Below are 26,343 nucleotides of genomic sequence, written 5' to 3'. Positions count from 1 at the left end.
CCCTCAGCCCGCCGCCTCGAGGCCCGCCCACGCCTCTTAGGAGACGTCGCCAGCCTCTTGCTTCTGCTTGGTGCCAGCCTTGGTGTATATTTTCCCGCCATTTCCAGCTGTTCGTGAGGAGAACTGGATGATTTCGGTGAGATCCCAGGGCTTCTGAGATCATGGCGGCCAAGCGGGCAGGGAACGTAGCTAGAAAAGAACTACTGGTCGTGAGACTGCTAAATCGCCATTACCTCCAGAAGTCCGGCAAGTCTTGCCCTCGGAAGCCCTTAACTGCCCTTCTTATAAGGGGTTCCTGTGGACAACTCATTTGAGTAACACTGTTGTTGCTGCCCTTATTCAAAGCAGGGTGTATATATATATAGTGGGACTTTTTCAGTAGTTTTTCAGACTCACCTGCTGTAGAAGTTAGTGTATTGTGAGCAATAAATCGAAATCTAAAACTCATGACTGTGTGTAATGTCTTTGCACTGATTATTCAGCAAGTCTTGATCGTGAATCTTGTCTTTTGTGACAAAAATGTTAAAGTGTGGTGCAAACTAGTCATCATTCTTTTAGCGAACCTCTCCATAAGCTACTTAAAGACTCTTTTTAAAGAAAACACTCGGGTGGAGAAAAAAAATGTTACGTTCTGTTTGGGTTATTTTCCTAATGTAATTTTAAAGGAAATCAAATTAATAGATGATATATTCTTAAATAACATAGTCATGGACTGAAACATGTGGATTCATTATAGGTATGAACTAATTACAGCTTAATATGTTTCAGCTTATTTCTTTTTTTAAATATGTTAAAACGTGTTTTTTAATACGTCAATTTTTTCATTTAAAAATCCTTTTTATGTTTTTAAATGCTTTCTGAGATGTCAATTTCTTCATTTAAAAATCTTACAAAGTCACATTTACATAATTATATATTTTACCAAGTGTATGGATGGAATTAGTATTGGCAGAAAATACAGGATGTATGGTTGCCATGTCTAACACAAAGGTTTATTTGATGTGGTAACCAGAGCTTGACACAGGAAGTAAGAAGAGTCCAGTTCTAATCCTAGAGCTGACATTAACTAAAGATGGAACTTTGGACAAGTCATTGAATTTCAGTGAAGGTGAGGTGTATCTTTGAAAAATGATGGGATTGGACAAGATGTTAAATGACTTTTGAAGCCCTTTCCAGATTTATGATTCTGAGTGTCTGTAGAGTAGAAGGGAAAGTGTACAAGCTGAGGCAACATTATCATTCACAAAACATCTTTCCCTTAGATAAAATATGTACTGAGTGGCTAATATGAAATCCATTATTTGTCTACTATTTCCTCCTTGCTCCATCTCATTATCACAGGGAGCTATTAGGAAAGAAATGGATGGTTCTTTTTTTTTTAAGATTTTTTTTTTCTGATTACAAATTAGTACATGAATTAATCCAGAAAACTTGGAAAACAAAACAAAACAAAAATGTAAAGGTCACGCACACACACACACACACAAACACTCATCTTACCATTCCAAAAAAAAAAAAAAAAAAATCTCAGTGTTCCATTACTTTTCTAAATATATACGTATTTTTCCTTTTTTATTTTTATTTATTTATTTATTTATTAAAGATTTTATTTATTTGACAGACAGAGATCACAATTAGGCAGAGAGGCAGGCAGAGAGAGGAGGAAGCAGGCTCCCCGCAGAGCAGAGAGCCCGATGTGGGGCTCAATCCCAGGACGCTGGGATCATGACCTGAGCCGAAGGCAGAGGCTTTAACCCACTGAGCCACCCAGGCGCCCCATTTTTCCTTTTTTAAAAAATGGTTTAACATGGCTTGCATTCTGATTTTTTCCATTTCGAAGGTATATGTACTTCCTTATGACCTACTGGAATCCCCACAATAATAGTGCCTACATCCCCAAAAGATAACAGAAGCTAAGTAAACATTGTTACATAGATTTTGGAACATCTGTAATTATATTATGCTCCCAGTTATTTTTCCTTTCTCTTTTTCTGTTCCAGAATGGATTGGTTTCACTGCAACCAATGTTTCCGAAAAGATGGGGACAATTTCTTTGTCACCAGCTGTGGCCATATTTTCTGTAAAAAGTGTGTGACCCTGGGTGAGTGACTTAACTGTTTTCAGATTCAGGCAAAAATGTTTTTAATCTAAAAATAATGATTAGCCATTTCTCTATGTGACTGGGGATAAAAATCACATATTGGGCCAAAGTTAGTGTGGATACAGTAGGAACGTTGATTATGGAAATTTGAGGCACCCATTAATAAAGAATGATTTAGCAAATGGAATATCTAATACTTGAACACCAGAAGGTACTTGTCAGTGTTTTGAGGCCTGTGACAGGGAAAGCCACAAGATATATATAAGAAATAGCTCAGAAGAGGGACTTAGGATAGGGTGCTTTGATCAGGGAAAGGTTTCATAGAAGAACTATTGCTTCAGTAGAGTTCTGAATAATAAACTGGAGTTGCCAAGTGGATAAGGCAGGGAGGATCATTCTAGTTTAAGAGAACAATATGTATAAAGGCATACCACATTAAACTCACAGTGCAGGGGGCTACACATCATTGGGATTGGTAGAGCATAGAGACTAAAGTGAGAAATGGTTGAGATGAGGCTAGAGAGGTGGGCAATGGCCAGATGTTGGAAAGGTCTATGTACAAAATTGAAGAGCCTCAACTTTATCCTGCAGGTGATAGAGAGCTGGGGAAGTTTCTTTGTTTTGTGTTTTGTATTTACTAGCTCACTCTGGCAATGATATGGAGGGAAGACTGGGAAAAACCTTTAGTCCTCAAGGAAAGAAGAGTGAGGTTACTAGCCTCTGGAGAAGGTGTTTTTCTTTATATGGATCTCGTGACCCTTTTAACTTATCTGCTAAAGTAACAAAACTGTTTACCATGGTAACTAACAGCAGCTCACCTTGGAGAAGTTTGTCTTGGTGAAGCATATATCATGTGATGTTTTCTCTTGATGTGGCATTTATCTTAATCAATAACCAGCACCACTACTAGAATTTTAACTTAAGAGAAAGATTAGGAATTTTAATTTTTACATGTTTCAGATTGGGTTAATTAGAGAATGAGAGCAGAAGAGCTCTAAAGCAAGTTCTAGGAATATTAGCAAAGTGAGAATAAGGTAGGAATAATTGGGAAGTTTCTTGTAGTGTCTACAGTGTGCCTGCTATCGGGTAGATGGGGGGAAAAAAGAGCAACATACAGTTGAAACCATTGGTACTGTTGTGTTCTTCCTAGTACTCTCATAACTGTACTCTAATACTCTTGCTGGGTGGTTAGAACTGCCCCCTCATCTGCAGGAGAAAACTGAAAATTCTTTTTTTTTCTTTGAAGATTTTATTTATTTATTTGTCAGAGAGAGAGGGAGAGAGAGCGAGCACAGGCGGACAGAATGGCAGGCAGAGGCAGAGGGAGAAGCAGGCTCCCTGCCGAGCAAGGAGCCCGATGTGGGACTGGGATCATGACCTGAGCTGAAGGCAGCTGCTTAACCAACTGAACCACCCAGGTGTCCCCAAAACTGGAAATTCTTAAAGAGGAGTTGAATCGGGATGCCTGGGTGGCTCAGTTAAGTGTCAGACTTTGGCTAAGGTTATAATCTCGGGGTCTTGGGATCAAGCCCCATGTTGGGCTCCCAGGTCAGTGGGAAGTCTGCTGGAAATTCTGTCTCCCTCTCTCTCTTCCTCTGCCCCTCCCCTTACTCATGCATACTTTCTCTCTCAAAAATAGATAATAAACCTTTTTTTATTATTATTATTTTTTTAAGATTTTATTTATTTATTTGACAGAGAGAAATCACAAGTAGACAGAGAGGCAGGCAGAGAGAGAGAGGGAAGCAGGCTCCCTGCCGAGCAGAGAGCCCGATGCGGGACTCGATCCCAGGACCCTGAGATCATGACCTGAGCCGAAGGCAGCAGCTTAACCCACTGAGCCACCCAGGCGCCCAATAATAAACCTTTTTTAAAAAAAGAGGAGATGGGTAGAGCTACAGTGTGAAAGCCATACTTGTCATCAACATACAAGTTTGGAAATACTGATGTTAAGAACAGAGAGCTCAAGATGATGTCCTCTTATAACACAAAAATATTCTAAATTCAGTAAGAAACTGTTTCTTGCTTGCCTACTTGACTGTTACCATGTATTTTAGGAAGATCCTACCTCTTGCCCATAGGAACCAAACATTTTTTTCCCTTTCCCCCTAGAAAAATGTGCTGTTTGTGGAAGTGCTTGCAAGCATCTGGCTCTTTCTGATAATGTAAGTTTTTCTCCCCCTGCAACAAACCATCTTATTATCCCATTCCTGGTCTGTAAGAAGTAAGAAGTATGTAAGAAGTACAGTAAATGAGTGACTAAGCAGTGAAATTTTAAAAAAAGAAAAAAAGCAACAAAACTCACAGATAGCAATTGTGAAAAAAGGAGGGTGTAAACAACAGAAGAATTATCTGTGGCTGCTAATATAAAAGTATGAGTTATGGAGGATTAGAACATAAAATCAACATCTCCTAGGACAGTGATAAGCTTCTTCCTACTTAGCATAGTGAAATAACACAATGCTTTAGAAAGGGTGGTACATCCTTTGTTATATTTGTCAGTATCTTATTTCATTCCATTGTGGATATGCTCAGTGTTTGTCTTTCTCTCTCTTCATAGCTGAAACCTCAGGAGAAGATATATTTCAAAAGCCCTGTGGAGACAGCTTTGCAGTATTTTAGTCACATCTCTCAGGTATGAGAAACAAAAGTGAAGAAAATCAAATTCGCTAGGGAAATTCTAATTGCATCTTATTTTTTTAAAATCAGAGTCTCTTTGATTTATTTGTACACAATATTTTTGTATTTGTACACAATGGAGAGGATTGACTGTTCATTTACTTTCTTCCCTAAGGATACAAATCTCAACAGTTAACTTTTTTAATGACCCCAAACCTGTGATAGACTGTAAAAACCACTATGTAGCTGATATCTTGCCTTATACTTCCTCATTCTATTAAGTAATTTCTTAGAATAAAGAAGGCTCTCGGGATACCTGGGTGGCGCAGTCGATTAAGTGTCTGACCTTTTCTTGATAATGAATGGCTCAGGTCATGATCTCAGAATTGTAAGATCAAGCCTCACATCTGTTTCCACACTGGACGTGGAGCCTGTTTAAGATGCTCTCTCTTCCTTTCCTTACCCCCTCCCGTTCCCCCCCTTGAAAAAGAATAAAAAAGGTTCTAGGAGCTTTATCATCTTTCTGTGCAGACTAAAAATTGCTTTGGATGTACAAGACTGACGCTGTAGTCAGTGGATTTAATGGGCTAGCTCTCAAATTTTTGCTTAAAGACCTATGTTCGGATGAGATTTCTTAATTTCTATTCTCAATTTTAGTGATCTTTTTTAGTAATACATATATATTTAATTTTTTTCGTGTTTATAATTGGTTGCTTGAATTTCAGAAAATATTTTTCTTTCCTGATACATCATTATATTCGTATACCATTGGCTTGGTCAAGAGCAATAGGAATATGGTAGGAAGTGGAGAGAAGACAGAATAACCATTTGAGAGTTCCCAAATTGTAAAAACTTTGGTTTTCCCCTTCCACTCTCCAGTTCTCTACTGAGAATATTTTATAGCCTAATAGGATTTCTATCTTGGTGTATTTCTTGGAAAATTTAATCACTGTTTTTTTCTTTTGTACTCTTACTTCTCATTCATATGAGCAATCCTTTCCTTAACATGAAGATTATCCTTTGTCATGCTCTGGCTGCAGATAGTAGATTTAATTTTCGCTGGTGTCTCACCCCTCAATCCTAATTCTGGAAATAGAAGAAGAGTAATTAAAGCTTTCACTGCATTCAGCTTTTAGTTGCTTGGGTGAGCCATCATATTTGAGATACTATTTAACATTGTGGGGAGATAAAATCTAGCTGAGACTCAAGGAGAAATGTAAACAAGGTCACATGAGAAAGAGCAGACTTTTGGTTAATAACTAAACTCAGGACTAGCTAATGATCAGTAGAGAAATTATATGTAGTCTGAATTCTAACCTACCTAATCAAGGGACCAATTACACACGGTCAAGTAATCAAGATAAAATAAATGGAAAGGGTCAGTTAATCATCACTTTAGTGAAGGACCAGTTTGGTGAAGTCAGCAATGCCTGAAAATGTGTTTTCCTAGTCTGTGAAGTTGAAAAACTGATCCAAATAATATCTAGATTGCCTCATTCAGGCCTCGGCTCAAATTTTTCTTTCTCAGTCAGACCTTTACTGACTCTCATATATCAAATGGTAGCCCCAGCACTGTCTGCTGCTTACCGTGCTTTATTTTTCATCATAGCTCTTATCTCTAACGTTGCATACTTATTAATTGTCTGAATCCAACACTGGAATGTAGGCTCCATAAATTCAGAGATTTGGTAGGTTTTTGTTGTTGTTGTATACCAAGCCCTTTGGATAGCTCTTAATATGTAGTAGACACTAAAAAATTGATAAATGAATGAATGGTATATTGATCTATATATCCACTTGTGTTTTAATCATCCTAGATCTCTTGAAACAACCTGCCAAAGGTATTTTTTTGCTGTACTACTCTATGGCCAATAGTTAAAACTTTCTGTTTAGAAATCTTTACTCATCTCTAGATAAAACTAAATATATTTGGGGATTGGAGATCCTCCTATAAACCTGTGAGCTTTCTTCTAATCCTAGGTCATAGATTATCCATTACTAGCCATTATCCATTACTAGTTATCCTTCAAGTGCATTCCAGTAATTGCTCCTTCTTTGGTAAAGCTTTCCCTGATTCCTATAGGCAGATTTTTGCACTGCCCTTTGTAATATAACACCTTACTCTTACCTCTGCAAAGGTGTTTTAATTTATTTGTTCTTATGTCTCTCTCACTTAACCAAAAGTTTTGAAAGACAGATAAAAACTTTGTATTGCCCAATGGCAAATGAGGTACCTAACACAAATGAAGTGAATAAGAAATGTTTGTTAGGGGCACCTGGGTGGCTCAGTGGGTTAAAGCCTCTGCCTTCGGCTTAGGTCATGATCCCAGGGTTCTGGGATCGAGCCCAGCATCGGGCTCTCTGCTCAGGGGGGAGCCTGCTTCCTCCTTTCTCTCTCTGCCTGTCTCTCTGCCTACTTGTAATCTCTATCAAATAAAATAAATAAAATCTTAAAAAAAATGTTTGTAAAATGAATGAGTGCACATTAAGCCTGGGAGGGAGGTAGAAATGATTCAAAGTAAGGTCAGAGAGGCTTGAGCCAATATATAGGGACTTGTAGGCCATGGTAAGGAATTTAGATTTTCTTCTAAGTGGCAGTGAACAGCATTGAAGGGCTTTAAGCACAGAAATGGCATTACCTGATACATACTTTTTAAAAAAGATTTTATTTATTTATTTGACAGAGAGAGACACAGCGAGAGAGGGAATACAAGCAGGAGGAGTGGGAGAGGGAGAAGTAGGCCTCCCGGCGAGCAGGGAACCCGATATAGGGCTCGATCCCAGGACTCCGGATCACGACCCGAGCCAAAGGCAGAGGCCCAACCACTGAGCCACCCAGGTGCCCATCTGATATATACTTTTAAAAGAGAATCTGGCTGCTGAGTGGAGACTAGACCATAGAGAAGTTAAGAGTAGAAGCAGGAAGGGGCGCCTGGGTGGCTCAGTGGGTTAAAGCCTCTGCCTTCAGCCTGGGTCATGATCCCGGGGTCCTGGGATCGGGCCCTGCTTCAGGCTCTCTGTTCAGCGGGGAGCCTGCTTCCTCCGCTCTCTCTGCCTGCCTCTCTGCCTACTTGAAAAAAAAAAAAAAGAGTAGAAGCAGGGAGACCACGTAAGAGGCCGTGGGAGAGATCTAAGTAAGACTTCTTGAGCTAAAATGGGAGCAATAGAAATGGGGAGGGGTAATCAAATCTTAGATGTTTTCTAGGAAGAACTGATAGAACCATTGTAGATTTGGATGTGGGAAATAAGAAAAAGAGAGGAATCAAAGAAGACATCTGGGTTTTTGTCTTGAGCAAAATAAGACAAATATGTGGGATGATTATACTCTTCACCAAGGCTGAGAAGACCATTTGAAGAAAAATACCATTTTGGACATATTAGGGCATAGATGATTGTTAGAACTCCAGGAGGAGAAATCACAAAGGCAGATAGATTTACTATTCTGAAGCTCAGGATATAGGTCAAGGATAAGATATAAATATGGAACTCATTATGATATAGATAGTTTTTTTTTTTTTTTTTAAAGATTTTTATTTATTTGTTAGAGAGAGAGAGAGAGATACAGAGCGCAAGCACAGGCAGACAGAGTGGCAGGCTAGAGGCAGAGGGAGAAGCAGGCTCCCTGCCGAGCAAGGAGCCCGATGTGGGACTCGATCCCAGGACGCTGGGATCATGACCTGAGCCGAAGGCAGCCGCTTAACCAACTGAGCCACCCAGGCGTCCCTAGATAGTTTTTTTATAAGACTTTATTTTTTAGAATTTTTTTTAAGATTTTATTAATTTATTTGTCAGACGGATATCACAAGTAGGCGGAGAGGCAGGCAGAGAGAGAGGAGGAAGCAGGCTCCCCACTGAGCAGAGAGACCATGTGTGTGGGGCTTGATCCCAGGACCCTGAGATCATGACCTAAGCCGAAGGCAGAGGCTTTAACCCACTGAGCCACCTAGGCGCCCCAAGACTTTATTTATTTATTTGACAGAGATCACAAGTAGGCAGAGAGGCAGGCAGAGAGAGAAAGGGAAGCAGGCTCCCTGCTGAACAGAGAGCCCAATGCCGGGCTTGATCCCAGGATCCTGGGATCATGACCTAAGCCAAAGGCAGAGGCTTTAACCCACTGAGCTACCCAGGCGCCCCACAAGCATAATATTTCTTTTTTTTTTTTTTTTTAAAGATTTTATTTATTAATTTGCCAGAGAGAAATCACAAGTAGACGGAGAGGCAGCCAGAGAGAGAGAGGGAAGCAGGTTCCCTGCTGTGCAGAGAGCCCGATGCGGGACTCGATCCCAGGACCCTGAGATCATGACCTGAGCCGAAGGCAGCGGCTTAACCCACTGAGCCACCCAGGCGCCCCAAGCATAATATTTCTAAGGTTCATCCATGTTGTAGCATGTATTAAGACCTCATTAGTACTTCACTCCTTTTTATGACCAAATAATATTGCCTTGTATAGGTGGGTATACTTTTCACATATTCATTCACCAATTGAGAGATATTTGGGTTATTTCTGCTTTTTGGCTATTCTGAACAGTTCTGCTGTTAACATTTGTGTACATGTTTTTGTGTGGCATATATTTTCATTTCTTTTGGATCCTTATGTAGGAATTGAACTACTGGGTTAAGTGGTATCTCTATGTTTAAATTTTTGAGAAAATGCCAGACTGTTTTCTCAAATGCCTGCAATATTTTACATTTTTACCGCAATGTATGAGGGTTTTGATTTCTCCATTTCCTCACCAACTCTTGTTTTTATCTTTTTTATTGTAACCATCCTAATGGTGCGAAGTAGTGTCTCATTGTGGTTTTGATTTTAATTTCTCTGATGACAAATGATGTTGAGCATCTTTTCATATTCTTACCGGCCATTTATATATCTTCTTCAAAGTAATGTCTGTCAGATCCTTTGCCCATTTTTAAATTGGATTATCTTTATATTATTAGTTATAAGAGTTCTTTATGTATTCTAGGTACAAGTCTCTTGCCAGATATATGATTTGCATACATTTTCTTTTATTTTTTTAAGATTTTATTTATTTATTTGAGAGAGAGAGAGAGAGTGAGAGCATGCATGTATGAGTTGGGGGAGGGGCAGGAGAGAAGCAGATTCCCCCACTGAGCAGGAAGCCCAATAAGGGTCTCCATCCCAGGACCCTGAGTTCATGACCTGAGCCAAACATAGCCACTTAACCAACTGAGTCCCCAGGCACCCTGATTTGCACACATTTTGTCCCATTCTTTGGGCCCATCTGTTTTAATAACCCAAATGTCCATTAAATAAATATAAATAGGAAGAAAAGACAAAGTAGGACATCAAATAGTGTAGGAAATAGGAAAGATTGATAGAAAAAGAAGGAAAGATATAAATTCACAAAAAAAGAAAAATTCAAAGAAAAAGACAGAAATGGATATATAAAGACTTTCCTAAATTTAGTGTTGGGATTGATAAACTTTCTCCTTTTTTAAAAAGATTAATTTATTTATTTTAGAGAGTGCATGCGAGCCTGCACTAGTGGGGGGAGGGGCAGAGGGAGAGAATCCTCAGACTCCCCACTGAGTACGGAGCCCTGGGGCTTAGTCTCACAACCCATGAGATCTTGACCTGAGCTAAAACCAGGAGTCGAACACTCAACCAACTGGCACCCCGATAAACTTTTTCTTAAAAGACCAGTAAATATTTCAGGCTTTGAAGGCCATACAATCGTTGTTGCAACTACTCAACTCTGTTGTAGTACAGAGCAGCATGGTGTTCCAGTAAACTTGGATTTACAAAAACAGGCATCTGACCCGGTCAGTAGTTTGCTGACTTTGAGGTCATATGTTCTGCTAACATATATGTAAGTAATTACCACATATGCCAGTTGAGTAAAATCAGGTCAAGGCCTGATCTCATCAGTAGACCAGACCATTATTCATCCCTTACTTGAATTTAAAAATTGAACAACTGAGATAATCAATGATGCCTCTGAAAAGTACTACTGCCTGCTGAAAAATAGAAGGTAATTTGTCAATATTTAGGACTTCTGAATCAGTACACTTGAGGTTTTTTCTTTTTTTTTTTTTTAAGATTTTGTTTATCTAGTTGGCAGAGAGAGAGATCACAAGTAGGCAGAGAGGCAGGCAGAGAGAGAGGGGGAAGCAAGCTCCCTGCTGAGCAGAGAGCCTAATGCAGGGCTCGATCCCAAGACCCTGAGATCGTGACCTGAGTCTAAGGCAGAGGCTTAACACACCAGCCACCCAGGCACCCCTACTTTAGTTTTTTTTTAATCACTTCACTGAGCAGGAGGTTGCAGTGTGAGAGATAGTATTGCTTTGATCACAAATTATGCAACTCAAAACTTCACTTCCCACTTGGTGGGCTGCTATGGATTTCCTATTCAGAGTGGGTACCTCTGATATCTTATAACAGTCCTTTAATTGTTTTTGATAAGGAAGCATTTTTAGGGATCTTTTTTGCTCAAATCTGTTCTCTCTGGGTCCCACAATAATCTATTTCAATTATAAGTCTGAACATTGCAACTGCCTTTTCAAGACCCTTTCATGGCTTTTCATCACTTGTGTTTCAGATTTTTCAGAGTGACACCTAGTTCTCTTAATGGGCTGGTTTCTCCTAACCTCTGCAATCACATCCACAGTGACCACCTCACATCTTTTATACCACTGTAGTTTCTTATGTAGGCTATTTATTACCCAATCTGTAAGGTAGATTTAGTTCTTTGCAGTTCTTTTATGTGTGCCCAGAATGCCTGATTTCCACATTCTGAAGACCAATTAGTTAACCCTTTTTTTAAAAAAAAAAATTAAAGATTTATTTATTTATTTAGTTGGGGGTAGTAAGTGGGATGAGGGATAGAGGGAGAGAATTCTCAAGCAGACACCCTGCTGAGTGTGGAGCCTGATGCAGAAAATCCTAGGGAGCCTGATGCTCAAAATCCTGAGATCATGACCTGAGCTGAAATCGAGGGCTGGACGATTAACCAACTTTGCCACCCAGGCAACCCCCAAATAGTTAACTCTTATTCATTCTATACTTTACACATATTTATTCTGTTCTGCATATCACTTTGTGTTTTTTTTTATTGGTTCACATGTCTGAATGCCTTGTACTATGGAGACGAACTACTAAAGGACAAGAACTCATACTATCCTTCTTGATATTTCCAGTTTAATGTATCTGCCACCCCACTTCACCAATTATCAGCTCATGGCCAATCTTCCTTTATCTGTACTTCCATACACCCCATCCAGACCATTTTGAAGCCATAACCAGATACGTTATGATTTTATTTTTTTTAAGATTTTATTTATTTAGGGGCGCCTGTGTGGCTCAGTGGGTTAAGCCGCTGCCTTCGGCTCAGGTCATGATCTCAGAGTCCTGGGATCGAGTCCCGCATCGGGCTCTCTGCTCAGCAGAGAGCCTGCTTTCCTCTCTCTCTCTGCCTGCCTCTCCATCTACTTGTGATTTCTCTCTGTCAAATAATAATAAATAAATAAATAATCTTTAAAAAAAAAAAAAAAGATTTTATTTATTTATTTGACAGAGATCACAAGTAGGCAGAGAGGGAGGTGGGGGGTGGGGTTCTCACTGAGCAGAGAACCAGATGTGGGGCTCGATCCCAGAACCCTGGGATCCTGACCTGAGCTGAAGGCAGAGGCTTTAACCCACTGAGCCACCCAGGCGCCCCTATGTTAAGATTTTAATCTGGTAGTATTTCAGAATGTGTCTCTAAAAGATGGGGACTCTTTTCTTAAATATAACCATGTTGTACTAAAATAACAATCCCCTAATCTTATCCAGTAATCAGTCAGTGTTCACAATTCTGTAGCTGTTTCATAATTATTTAAAAATTTTGTTTGAATTGGGTTTTGTAAGGTCCATATAGTTCAGTTGGTTGTTAATGTCTCTTTAGTTTCTATTGAAGTATAAGTTTCCACTCATTTCTTTTTTTATTATTTAAACAAATATTTAATTTTGTATTTTATAGAGAGAAAAAGAGTGTATGTGCACTGGGGGAAGGGCAGAGGGAGTGGGAGAATTTCAAGTAGACAGCAGACTCCCCGCTAAGCATGGAGCCAGACTTAGGGCTCCATCTGAGGACCTTGAGATCATGATCTGAGTTGAAATCAGGAGTCAGATGCTTAACCCACTAAGCCACTTTTTTTTGTCCCTTTTTTTTTATTGTTATTGAAGAAAATGGTCTTTTGTCCTATAGAGTTGTTCCCTGAGTGGGTTTTGTTTATTGTACCCTTGTGGAGTCATTTAATAATGCTTGTCTGTGCTCTGTATTTCCTTAATCAGATTATTTGGTTGGGGGTGGGTGGGAGGCAAGCCTACTTTATAGCAGTGTTGTGCTCTGCCAAGAGGTACATAATAGTCTTCCATCTCTTATTTTGTGTGAGGGTAGCAAATGATGAATTTTACATAGATCTGTTGATTCATTAGGAGCTGCAAAATGCTCATATTTAATTCTATCATTCCTATCTCATTTTTAAAAAAGATTTTGTTTATTAATTTGACAGAGACAGCAAGAGAGGGAACACAAGCAAGGGGAATGGGAGAGGGCGAAGCAGAGAGCCCACCAAGCAGAGAGCCCAATGTGGGGCTTGATCCCATGACCCTGGGACCATGACCTGAGCCAAAGGCAGACGCTTAATGACTGAGCCACCCAGGCGCCCTCTATCTCATTTTTTTAGGTGGAATACTTCTATAAAGAGAAACTTCCTTTTCTCAACTATATGATTACCTTGAGATATAATTTAAAATACTAAAACCTTTAGATACTGTGAAATGAGGGAGTCAGTTTCATAAAAGATAGATAAGACCAAAAAAAAAAGACAAACCAGTAAGTTTTGAGAGTCAAAGTAGATAATGAGTTTACCAATACTACCAATTTACTTTGAAGTAAATTAAGTTAGGATCAGGCGTATTTCACTGATGTTTGGGATACTGTCCCTTGGCTAAACATCACATCAATCTGTAACATGTACTGCTCCCCAAGCCCTTGCCACTTTAAGTAACTCCTGGGATTCTGAGTGGGGTTTTCTGCAGCTGCACTGTTCAGATTTTTTTTTTAAATGATCATGTTTTATTTTTATGAAAATAACCACTTTTTAAAAATACTAAAGAAGATTATAACGAAATCTTATGTAAACAGAATTAGTTGAGTTTGCTTTTGATTGGAGAGACAAAAGGCTAGAGGCTATGTAAACTTTCTCTTTTTTTTAAGCAAGGTCTTTTTTTTTTTTTTTAAAGATTTTATTTATTTATTTGACAGAGACACAATGAGAGAGGGAACACAAGCAAGGGGAGTGGGAGGGGGAGAAGCAGACTCCCTGCTGAGCAGGGAGCCTCTTGCAGGGCTCAATTCCAGACCCAGGGATCGTGACCTGAGTTGAAGGCAGAGGCTTAATGACTTTGCCACCCAGGTGCCTTGAGGCTATATAAACTTTCAAGACCAATTCTGTAGTAAGGTGGCAAAAGCAACTTGCAAATTAGGTGTGAACAGAAAGTTTTTGACAGAAGTACCAAGATCTAAGGAAGGACCTTAGACAAAAGGTTTATAGTCTGAGTAGGGAGGAAGCAGATGAGACATAAATACTGCTGTGTATTCAAAAGTAGAACCTGACAAAGCTAAAACACTTTCTAAATATTAACTTTTGCTCTGATTCAGTAATCCCCTGAAAGGCACATCAGTATATCAAATGGTAAAACAAAGCAAAAGATAAAATTATTTGCCCATGCCCAGAAATAAAATTCAGGAATAGGTAATCTCCTTCTGTGCTTTTTTGCCCTTTGCTGTAGCAGCATAAACAGCCTGTAAGTGCCCCTGTATGAATATCTCAGGGAAAGTAAATTGGTTACCAGTGCTCTGTAATAGCTAGGAATATGAAAGTTGAGTCCAGACGGATAGTAGACAGGTTAGAACAAGTTCTAAGCTTGAAAAAGTTTTTTGATATCACTCTTCTTGCTCAAGATGAAAGATTATGTTTTTAAAGGGCCATTCTACCATGCCAGAATATTCTCAATAAGATATTAAGAAGTTGGGGCTCTCAGGGGGCTCAGTTGTTAAGTGTCTGCCTTCAGCTGAGGTCATCATCCCAGGGTCCTGGGACTGAGCCCTGAATCTGGCTTCCTGCTCAGCGGGAAGCCTGCTTCTCCCTCTCCCACTCCCCCACTTGTGTTCCCTCTCTCGCTGTCCTTCTCTTTGTCAAATAAATAAATAAAATCCTTTTAAAAAAATATATTAAAGGGGCACCTGGATGGCTCAGTGGGTTAAAGCCTCTGCCTTCCACCTAGGTCATGATCCTAGGGTCCTGGGATCGAGCCCCACATCAGGCTCTCTGCTTGGCAGGGAGCCTGCTTCCCTTCCCCTCTCTCTCTGCCTGCCTCTCTGCCTACTTGTGATCTCTGTCTGTCAAATAAATAAATAAAATCTTTTTAAAAAAAATTCTCCCTCTAAAAAAAATATTAAAAAGTCATTGTCCTGGAAATGAGAAACTGGCTTTCCCTAATGCCAAATCCTCTAGTTTTGGGGAGTCGTGAATTAGGCCAGATCCTCCAGAAAAAAGTGATCAGTGTTAAAGGATGAATTGATTGATGGATTTCCTTTTGTTACCAGAAGTAAGAGGAAAAGAATTATGGAAGTGTATGTCAAAGATCTATTTTTTGGGGTACCTGGGTGACTCAGTGGTTAAAGCCTCTGCCTTCGGCTCAGGTCATGGTCTCAGGGTCCTGCATTGGGCTCTCTGTTCGGCAGGGAGCCTGCTTCCCCATCTTTCTCTGCCTGCCTCTCTGCCTACTTGTGATCTCTCTCTCTCTGTCAAATAAATAAATAAAATCTTAAAAAAAAAAAAAAGATCTGTTTTTCCCTGTTAGGTGTGGAGTTTCCAGAAGAAACAAACAGATCTCCTCATCGCCTTCTACAAGCATAGAATTACAAAGTTAGAAGCAGCCATGCAGGAGGCACAGCAGATGGTGACCAGGCAGGAAAAGTAAGTGACAAATTAAATCACCAGAGAGCTTTTTTTCTTTCAGAGGAGCTGTAGTGCTTATTTCCTTATGGTTGCAAAGCCTGAACATTGCTACATGTGTTTATGTTTGTCTTGGGCAAATCAGGTACAGAATTTTTGGTCCCCTTAATCCCCATTTTGTTTTTCTCTTTCTTCCCTATAGGGACCCTCCTCACTTTATAGCTTTCCTCTTGTACTTCCCTGACAAAAACTGCTTCTTTGGAGAAATAAAGCTTAGCTTTTCAGTGATAAAGATGAGAGATAGCATTTAAAATGTTGCCTCAGGAAGGCATATTTTGGAAATCTTAAGCCAAAAGATGGAATCCTTGAAGGACGTTTTCAGACAGCAGGAGACCATGGGTATGTGTGGAACTATATGGAAACTCCTCTGAAATCATACCCAGTGACTACTGATTTTGTCCTCCTGATTCTCCCGGTCATCAGACTCTGCCTCTGCCTCTGTCTCCTGAATCCCTAGATCTCTGACAGAAATGCCTTGTATAGTGGCAAGCATCTCTCTGTAAGCATTAACTAGATGTCAATAATAATAAACATCAGGGTTTGTATCCCACTAACCTACTGGAGATGATTATTTCTATCTTTTGCCCAGAGAGCTGTCAGTCTTAAAGAAGGAAAATGGAGAGCTGAAGAAATGTCTTGCCATTCTAAAGGTGAATGGATTCCTTAATTCCTTACTATTATTTCCTTACTAATGAATTCCTTACTGTTATTTTCTCTCCTACTTTTCTCATCTAGCCGACTAGATGCTGTCTAGAACAATGCTGCCTAACCTTTTCCACATCATGGCATAAATAACTGATCATATTTATACAACAAGTGCATGGTAGTAAATGGTCGAGGCCACAGAAGACCTAGGAGGACTGGAAGGATCAATATGTAGCACACTGGTAACCCATTCTCAAACATCATTAAGTCATGACATACCATTTGGGAAACTCTTTTATTGAAGAGACACCTGTTGTAACTTAAAAGTTTCTCTTCAAGAATCCCAAGGCACCTCAGGACTCTTCCTCTTCCTCCAATCCGACTCTATTTCCCAGAGGTTTCTTTATTTACCTAAGAATGTTCTTTGTATTTGTATGATTTTCCTCTTGATCTTACTGCTGTAACTATTCTAGCATATTTTATCCTGTCATTTTCCTTTCTCTCCCCCATAGACTCTCCATCTTTTCCCACACAAATCAGTCTTTGGGATTCCCAGTGTGTTTTTATGAAAAAGACCTAAAATTTTATTCTGTCAAAGCTAATAATTTCCTAGGGAAACATGGCTGCTATTTTTTTTCTCCTACTGTAAGTCTTAGTAACCACAGCTAGAGGACATTGCAGCTTAGTTATCTAGCAAGTAACATTCATTGATTAGAACCCTAATCCTAACTGCAGCTTCCTTCACTCCCATTTTTTTTCACCTACAGGAATCTCCAAATTGGTACCAAGGAAGCAGGTCAGTTTTATCAGGCCCCATACTAGCCCTCATTGAAAATTGCTGTTCTTTCTTGACTCTTGGCTGCAACACCTGTGTGGGATCGAAGGTGGAGGAGATGGTTGGTAAATTTATCTTCACTTCCCCAGTTAATTCACTGAGAAGTGCTGACGTGAAATATTGAATGTAATTCTCCCTCATGAAATCCTACCCATCCTTCAAAATTCAACTCACGTCATTTCCTCTGTCAAGACTTCATTAGGAGGGGTTTGATATTCTGTTATTCGTTAATTAAATTAATTAATTAAAGGGACGCCTGGGTGGCTCAGTTGGTTAAGCAGCTGCCTTCGGCTCAGGTCATGATCCCAGCGTCCTGGGATCCAGTCCCACATCGGGCTCCTTGCTCAGCAGGGAGCCTGCTTCTCCCTCTGCCTCTGCCTGCCATTCTGTCTGCCTGTGCTCCCTCTCTCTCCCTCTCTCTCTGATAAATAAATTTTAAAAAATCTTTTAAAAAAAAATTAAATATTAAGTCCCTATTGTTTATCAGGTACATGCCAGGTGCTGGGTGTACATCACCCGTTAGTCTGTACCCTACCAACTATTAAATGTTTTTTACCTCAGCCCTGTATTGATGGGTTGAGAGACATGGCTCCTGCACTCACAGAAGTTACAGTCCAGTGTTCTTTCAGGCTTCTGTATTTCTGATATACCCACCATAACGCTTAGCATTGCTTTTATTTGTTTTTGTCTCTCCCACTAGTCTGTGAACCTTTCAAAGATAGGGACTGTATTCTAGTTGTCTTTGTAATCTCAGGATCTGGGATGTATAAACACTAAGTAAATGCTTGTTGGAGAGATGGATGAGAGAATGGGAGTGAGGGAATGATGGATTTATGAGTGGATAAACAGATGGATAGATACATATAAAACTGAGAGTACTTGGTAAGGCACCAAGGGAAGGAAGAAAGGAAGACTTCAAAATTTCTCCTATTGTGGGCAGTAGAGGAGGTTTCACTTAGGGAGTTAGAGAGTCAAGGAATCTCAGATGGAAACTTTGCCTCCATATTTTGGGGTGATACCTGTAATACATGATAGGAAGCAGTTCACACTCACTCAGAGAGTAAGCTATTGTTTAAAACAGTGATCTGATTGACTGATTGATCCTCTCAGGTGGTACTTAACTTCTGCTTAGAGCTTTCTCTCTTTTTCTTTTGCAGGTTGGCCACACCTCGACCAGTGGGCATTACTTCTCCATCACAGTCAGGTAGAGAACATTTGTTTGCCCAAATATCTGTGTGAGATTAATAAATCTCCTTTTCCCATATAGAAGATAGTTTTCTCTCAGAGACTGTAATGCAGTTTTCCTAATTTTGTGTATGATGTGAGAACAACATACAACAAGATACCCATTTGTGCTGGGTTGGTTAGGCAAGGCAGGGCATGACATGGATGGCAGCTCTTCATTCCTCACTTGATTTTCTTCCAGTCACTCCACGACCCATTTCTCAGCATAGCAGCCAGGTGGTCAGGTGAGTAGGAAGCCTACCCAGCCACATGAAAACTGCTGGCAAAAGTTGGAAGATAAAAGAAATAACTACATATGGCAGAGGTAGGGACTGAGGAGACTTTAGGTCTATGTCAAGTTTCAACCCAGTTTGTTTTCTTTTTGTCTCACCTTATACAGTCGGTCCCCCTCTGTGGAATCTATTCCTTACAGAATATCTGACTTTGGTAGCTTGGGACAAGTAAGTAATATTTACCTTCTCTTCCCAGATTGAGATTTCCAGTGCTAAATGAAAGCAAAGATGTCAGGCAAGAGTATTAAGCTTATATTGGTTTTGGTATAAATTATCCAATGCTATGCCTGGGCTGTTTTTGTTTGGCAGTGCTAAAAAGAAAAAATGTTAGAAGCTAACACAGAGAAGGGTGCCAGAGTGGCTCAGTTGTTGGGCCTGGTTTTGGCTCCAGTCATGAAATCTTGAGCTCATGATCTCATGGGTCCTGGGATGAAGCCCCATGTGGGATTCCACACTCAGTAGGCAGTCTGCTTAAAAGATTCCTTCCCTCTGCACCTCCCCCAACTTACTCACTCACTCTAAAATAAATGTCTTTTTAAAAAAGGAAGCTGACACAGAGAATGAATGGGATGAAAGTAGTGTAAATGTTCAATGGCTGAATTAACAGTAATAATTCATTTTGAAAGTAATAGTGTATCCTTCTTGGGCTAGCATACCTATTCTGCCAGAACAACATATGCTTCAATGTGTAGATATAGAGAAATAGCAAAGAATACAGAAGCCAGAGAATTAGGATATATTTATTTATTTTTTGTCCATCAGGGAGCCAGAGGCCTGCAGGGAAGAAGCACTCCCAGGGACTCTCATACCGGTGAGAAGGGGAAAAAAGGTTCAGAAACCAACATATTTTGTGCAGATACCAGCAGATTTCTGGTTTTCTATATAATTATGCCATTATGCATTTTCTGTGCATAAGGTAATGCCATTTGTTTTTTTCCAAACACTGATTCAAGGTATCTAGAGATATATTATTACTTTTCAAATAATTATATTCCTGTTCTCAAACTAATAAGGAGAAACTCTTTTGAGCAATAGAAAGTCATTGAAAACCTCTGGTTGGGGCACCTGGGTGGCTCAGTGGGTTAAGCCTCTGCCTTCAGCTCAGGTTGTGATCTCAGGGTCCTGGGATGGAGCCCCGCATTGGGCTCTCTGCTCGGCAGGGAGCCTGCTTCCCCCTCCCCCTCTGCCTGGTTCTCTGCCTACTTGTGATCTCTCTTTCCCTCTCTGTCAAATAAATAAAATCTTTAAAAAAAAAAAAAAAAAGAAAGAAAGAAAGAAAAGAAAAGAAAACCTCTGGTCAAAGACGGAGGGTTAACTTGAGTAAATAGATTTGGATTTTTTTTAATTGCCACAAGATGGCAGTAGAATTTAGGTCTAAAAGGAAGGCTAACTAGCCATGGATTATGTTAACCTGGAGGGTATCAGGCTTCTTTACTGTGTATTAAACTTAAAAATATTCCAGTGAAGAATACCCACTTAATTTCTTGTCTCTTTCCTCTTAGAACTACTTTTATTATTACTACTTTCAAGGGTATTAGCCAGTCCATAGAGAATATTTAATGAGAGAGGATTTCCCTTTCTTTCACAAGAGGCAATTGTGAAATTGTCTATTTCTTTCTGGATAACCATTTTTGAAAAACACCAAATAGTTTCCCTCCAATTCTTTCATATTCACGCTTTGAAAAATGTAGAAGTTCTAGAGAATTTTTCAGGTTAGTAGTAATAGTCTCTCTTTCGTTCCTGATTTTAGTTATTTGAAGCTTTCTACTACTTTTTTACTTTTATTTGGAGAGCCTGGCTAGCCAATCTAGTTGAACATTTCAAAGAAATCACTTTTGGTTTTGTTGATTTTGTTTTTCTGTTCTCTGTTCCATTTGTTTCTGCTCTAAGTTTTATTTCTTTCCTTCTGCTTGTTTTGGGTTTAGTTCTCTTTTAGTTTTTTTTTTTTTTTTAAGATTTTATTTATTTATTTGACAGAGCAAGAAATCAGAAGTAGGCAGAGCAGCAATCAGAGAGAGGGGGGGAAGCAGGCTCCCCGCTGAGCAGAGAGCCCGATGTGGGGCTCAATCCCAGGACCCTGAGATCATGACCTGAGTCAAAGGCAGAGGCTTAAACCACTGAGCCACTCAGGTGCCCCCCTCTTTTAGTTTCTTAAGGCAAAAGGTTGGGTTATTGATTGGAGGTCATTTTTAATGAAGACATTTTCAGTTATAAATTTCACTCTAAGCACTGCTCTCATTGTGCCCTATAAGGTTTAGTATTTTCTGGCTTTGTTTTCATTCATCTCAAAATCTTTTCTAATTTCTTTTTTTCCCCTCCTTTGGACCATTGGTTATTTGTTTAATATCAACATATTTTTAATTTTCACAGATTTCCTCCTGGTACTGATTTTTAATTTCATTCCATTGTGGTAGGACAAAATACTTTTTATAATTTAGATACTTTAAAATGTATGGCCTCGGGCTCCTGGATGGCTCAGTCAGTTAAGCATCTGCCCTTGGCTCAGGTCAAGATCCCGGGATCCTGAGATGGAGTCCTTTATTGGGCTCCCTGCTGAGCAGGGAGTCTGCTTCTCTCTCTGCCCCTTCCCCAATTTGTTCTCATTCCCTCTCTCTCTCTAAAATAAATAAAATCCTTTAAAATGTGTGTGTGGGGGGGTGCCTGGGTGGCTCAGTGGGTTAAAGCCTCTGCCTTCGGCTCAGGTCATGGTCCTGGGATCGAGCCCCACATCGGGCTCTCTCCTCAGTGTGGAGCCTGCTTCCCCCTCCTCTCTCTGCCTGCCTCTCTGCCTACTTGTAATCTCTGCCTGTCAAATAAATAAAATCTTTAAAAAATAAAAAAAAATAATAAAGTATATGTGTGTGTGTATCTATAAAACAACAAAGTCTTAGGTAGCAAAGGTGCAAGACTAACAGAATCAAAGAGAACTAGAGGAAAACTACTAGACTTTAGTACCCCACTTTCAGTAACAAATAGAGCAACTAGACAGAAGATAAGCAATGGAATAAAAGATTTGAACATTATATACCAGCTAAATCTAACAGACTTCTTTAGCAGTTGAGCTTCTTGGAAGTGTAGAAGTATAGATTTTTTTTTTTTTTTCATCTAATTTGGGAAGTTGTCAGCCATTATTTCTTGAAATATTCTTTCTGCTCTTGTTCCTCTTTTTTTTTTTTTTCTATAAATCCCATAATGCATGTGTTGATAAACTTGATGGTGTTCCACCAAGGTCTCTGAAACTCTCTTCATTTTCCTTCATTATTTTTTCTTTCTCTTCCTCACATTGGATACTCAGTGGACTTCAAAATGCTCATTTTTTTTTTCTTCTGTTTGTGCTGATGAGTTGCTCTAGTGAAGTTCTCATTTTTATTATTTTCAATCCCAAAATTTATATTTGGTTCTTTTAAATATATTTTTTCTTCATTAATATTCTCTATTTGCTGAGATACCACACTCATACTTAAGTGCTTTAGACATGGTTTCCAAAGATATTTGAGCATATTTAAAATACCTGATTTAAGGGTACCTGGCTGGCTCAGTTGGAAAAGTATGCAACTCTTAATCTTGGGGTTGTGAGTTCAAGCCCTACCTTGGGTATAAGATTACTTGAAAATAAAAAATCTTTAAAGAAAAGAAAAGAGGGGCACCTGGGTGGCTCAGTGGCTTAAAGCCTCTGCCTTCAGCTCAGGTCATGATCCCAGGATCCTGGGATGGAGCCCCACATCGGGCTCTCTGCTCAGCAGGGAGCCTGCTTCCCTTCCCCTCTCTCTGCCTGCATCTCTGTCTACTTGTAATCTCTGTCAAATAAAATCCTTTTTAAAAAAATATCTAATTTAGGGCTCAGCTGGTTAAGTGTCATCCTTGAGCTCAGGTCATGATCTCAGAGTCCTGGGATTGAGCATATCATGTGGGACTCCCTATGAGGGAGCCTGCTTCTCCCTCTCTTCCCTGCTCATGTCCTCTCTTGCTCTCTCTCTCTCAAATAAATAAAATCTTTAAAATAAAATACCTGACTTAAAGTCTTTGTCTAGACAAAGTCTAGGCTGGGCTTAGTACAATGTCTGGGCTTCCTCAAGGACAGTTTCCATCGATTGCTTTATTTCTTTATATGGGTCATACTTCTTTATATACCTCATTTTTTGTTGGAAATTGGACATTAAAATAGTATAACATGGCAGTTCTTGGAATCAGATTCTTCCCCCTCCCCATGGGTTTTTTTTTGTTATTGTTCTTGCTGTTTATTGTTTAGTGACTTTTTAAAAATTCTATAAAATCTGTATTGTCATGTGGAGCCACCAAAGTCTCTATTCAGTTAGTTTAGTGGTCAGCTAAGGACTGGACAGAGATTCCCTTAAACACTTGGAACCAGTAAGTCTCTCAGTCTTTGCTGAGGGTTTCTGTATATGTGTTGGGGTTCTCTTTCAGCACTTAGCCAGGCAACTGACCTTAGCCTTCAACCTGCTTGTATGACCTCAAGGTAAGAGATTGGGGCTTTTTCAGGTATTTTCTGAGCATGCATATAGTCCTGCATATGCATATGTTCTAGACTCCAAGAATGTATTGTTTTCAGAGTCCCCACCAACAATTCATTCCCCATCTCTTCCAGCTATGCTTTCAGGTTAGCCTATTATTTGCCCCAATTGATATTCACATTCTCAAGCAGCCCAAACAAGTGCTTCTAATTGTTTACAACACACACTCCTGGGGAAAAGGCTTTTCACAGGTGATGAACTCTAAGCTCCAAGTCCCGATGAGTTTGCGCTCCAGGTCGGATCAAATAAAGTCAGCCTTGCAAGTGGAGTCTTCCAGTTGCCACTGGACAGGTCAAATGATTATTTTCTGGGAATGAGGCTTTGAAAGAGTTCCAAACCCATTCCATCCCCACGATGATGCCAGAATGTTGGTTTTCAAGGCTACCACGGAGCTGGAGGAGAAATGGGAATAGGGGAAGTTAAAATGCCAAAAAGTTCATTGTTCTTAAACTCATTTGGCTATTACTGTGGAATAAACATTCCCCAGACTGCTTCAAGCACTTTGTTAATTTACACAGTTCTGAGAAAGTTGACTCTGACAATTTTTGCCAGTTTTCTCATTCCTTTTATGGAGAGAACTTTAGAGGTCTTTATGCATTTTTACCATCACTCCTAATGAGTTTAATGACCCTTTGTCTTTAGCCATTCTTTCTGGTAATTACCATCTTAGAGGGGAAACCAAGCACAGATCTATTAGAGCACATCAAGGCAGTAATGAATCCTGGTCCACAGATTAATGAAAGAGATGGGGGGTGGGTGGCTGGGTGGCTCAGTCGGCTAAGCTGTCTGCCTTCAGCTCAGATCATGATCTCAGGATCCTGGCATTGGGCCCACATGGAGCTCCCTGCTCAGCAGGCCCTCTGGGTCTGCTCCTCTAAAAAAAAAATTTAAAAAAAATTTATATATGTATATATATATATACACAAATATATATATATATACACACACACACACATACAACATATATAAAATCTTTTTTTAGAGAGAGGAAAGCACCTTTAGGAGACACTGCTAGGTGATGAGATTTTTCACTTAATATTAGTCACTAAGCCTAACATATATACTGAAAATCTTTCGTGTCCAGTTTCTTTGCCCTGATCCCAAGCATACCTGAACAAATCTCTTCTCTAGTTCATCATGGGTTATCTCATAGCTTCACTTTTATGTTTTCCAGAAACCCCTTCACCAGCTTCTACTCACAGCTTTTCTTATAGGTAAGAGATTATGCTTCCTTTCACTGGGAATCTCTTCACACTGACATTCTGCCAGCAGTCCTGGGGTTACTCTTCTACTGGCTTATACCACTGAAGTTTAAAAATCTACCTTGTAAACAAGAGAGCATTTAATAGTACTGTCTTATATATGTCCAAATTAGTTTCAGTCACAAGCAGGGTATTTATTTCCTGTCTTGTCTAAATATATAGGCTCTCCCTTTACATGTACTTTTTACCTTTACCTTCCTTTTCTCTGCTGATGCTTCTTTTTCCCCTCCTTAGGCCTTCACCTGCTTCTTCGGGACAGGGGATTTTTTCTTGTAGACCATCACTAAATGGTGGGAATTCAGGCCACACAAGAGGCCTGAATTCAGGCCTCACCCCCAACAATTCAGGTATGTTAAATAACATTCCTAAAGGAATGGAGCTAACCATTGGCATATATACTAAATAAAGATTTTCAAGGTGAAAAGAAGTTAAGAAGAGAATGGACTTAATAACCTACTTAAACTGCTTAGCTAAGTGTTTTTCTGACTAGTGTTCTACAGATTAAGATCTACCTATTTACCCTGACCCATAAGTAAAACTGCCAAAGAACTGCCCAAGGGAATTATCTTTCATCATTCCAATTTTTTCCTTCAGGTCAGAGGGAAAGCAGAACCCCACTAGAGAGTCTTCCTGGTTTCCAGCTACCAGTTCAGCAGGTGAGCCCAGGCTAATCTAACTATCCTGCATATGAAAAACTCACATGGTTAGGCCTACACATGAAATGCCTTTTGTACCACCTGTTAAGGTGGTAGAATATAACTGGTGGAGAATGACATGGCTTTCAAATATGGTAATCATATGTTCACAATCTATCAGGATGGTCTCAATTTCAAAACTTCTATCCTACTACAAGATTAGCTTCCTAGTTTGGGGTTTAAAAATTAGGTCACATGGTAGTGAATGGCTTTAAACTGAGAGGTCTCGGCCAGTGCGAACTAAGTGTGTAGACACAACTAACATTCCCGAAAGTTCCACAAAAAAATATTTCAATGGAATAGATCTTTTGGGTAGAGGTACTGCTTGAATAAGGAAAAGCTATGTGCACTTCTCTAGACATGGTTAGAGTAATGCTTTATAAATTTACGGGACTCTGATACGATATAGGCAATAAGAGAAAAAGGGTAGGGAACGAGAAGAGAGGTTTGTAGGGAGCTCTACATGAAAAGTCTAGTCTTGCCTTTTAAGTTATCTTTTAGTGCCCAGGTTTTGAGGATATTTAGGCCTTTTAATGCCAAGCTCCTGGTGACCCCAAGAACATCTTAAGATAGGTAAATATTTTGCTCTTGTATTCCGAATGCCCTTTATTTTCATTGGCAAAAAATTAGGAGGCAACACTGGGGAAATAACATCCCTGAGATCCTCACAAATGGAGAGGTTAACCTACAGATGAAAAAAGAATCTACAAATATATGGCCCCTAATTGGATCCTGATTGAAACAAACTGTAAAAAAACAAAAACATTTATGAGAAAGTTGAAAACTGAACACCTCTTGGATATTTGATATTAAGGAATTGTTAATAGTTTTCTTTTGTAGGCATAATGGCTATTATATTTTTAAAAATAGTCTACCTTTTGGAGATAACATACTAAAATATTTAAGGAGAGGAAGTTAAATGATTCTCTGGGGTTTGCTTTAGTATAATCTAGTGAACATAGGAGAGAGAGAGAGAAATGAAAGAAAAACTGGCTATGAGTTATTTGTTGAAGTTGGGTGATGGGTACTTATCAGCTCTTTATACTACTTTACTTTTGTATTTTTTGAAAACTTCAATAATAAAGTTTTTTTTTAAAGTTATTTAAGGAAGT

At 39.5% G+C, this 26,343-nt stretch overlaps 2 protein-coding genes across 4 annotated transcripts in view; one reads left to right on the top strand and one right to left on the bottom strand.

The window, feature by feature from the left end:
- Positions 1–26,343, top strand: part of RNF212B (ring finger protein 212B) — a 27,262-nt gene continuing 919 nt past the window's right edge. The window contains exons 1-14 of one of the 2 annotated variants that reach the window (XM_082734661.1): positions 1–136; positions 2,001–2,101; positions 4,214–4,266; positions 4,662–4,736; positions 15,591–15,706; positions 16,335–16,395; positions 17,158–17,186; positions 18,383–18,429; positions 18,652–18,694; positions 18,850–18,910; positions 19,505–19,553; positions 24,449–24,488; positions 24,771–24,883; positions 25,131–25,192. In XM_082734661.1, the coding sequence (XP_082590787.1) occupies positions 2,002–2,101; positions 4,214–4,266; positions 4,662–4,736; positions 15,591–15,706; positions 16,335–16,395; positions 17,158–17,186; positions 18,383–18,429; positions 18,652–18,694; positions 18,850–18,910; positions 19,505–19,553; positions 24,449–24,488; positions 24,771–24,883; positions 25,131–25,192 (849 nt within the window). In that variant the 5' untranslated portion in view covers positions 1–136; position 2,001. Of the gene's footprint in view, positions 137–2,000; positions 2,102–4,213; positions 4,267–4,661; positions 4,737–15,590; positions 15,707–16,334; positions 16,396–17,157; positions 17,287–18,382; positions 18,430–18,651; positions 18,695–18,849; positions 18,911–19,504; positions 19,554–24,448; positions 24,489–24,770; positions 24,884–25,130; positions 25,193–26,343 lie in introns of both variants that reach the window. The other variant, XM_082734660.1, reaches the window with a different exon arrangement.
- Positions 21,983–26,343, bottom strand: part of HOMEZ (homeobox and leucine zipper encoding) — a 19,274-nt gene continuing 14,913 nt past the window's right edge. For both annotated transcript variants that reach the window (XR_014312777.1, XR_014312778.1), the window contains exon 4: positions 21,983–23,666. The gene's annotated coding sequence lies outside the window, so the exon portion shown is untranslated. The remainder of the gene's footprint in view (positions 23,667–26,343) is intronic.

Source organism: Mustela nivalis, assembly GCF_964662115.1.
Source record: "Mustela nivalis genome assembly, chromosome: 6".
In the NCBI taxonomy this organism is placed as follows: Eukaryota; Metazoa; Chordata; class Mammalia; order Carnivora; family Mustelidae; genus Mustela; species Mustela nivalis.
The sequence above is the reverse complement of the archived record's forward strand: the minus strand, read 5'-3'. Positions and strand labels throughout refer to the sequence as shown.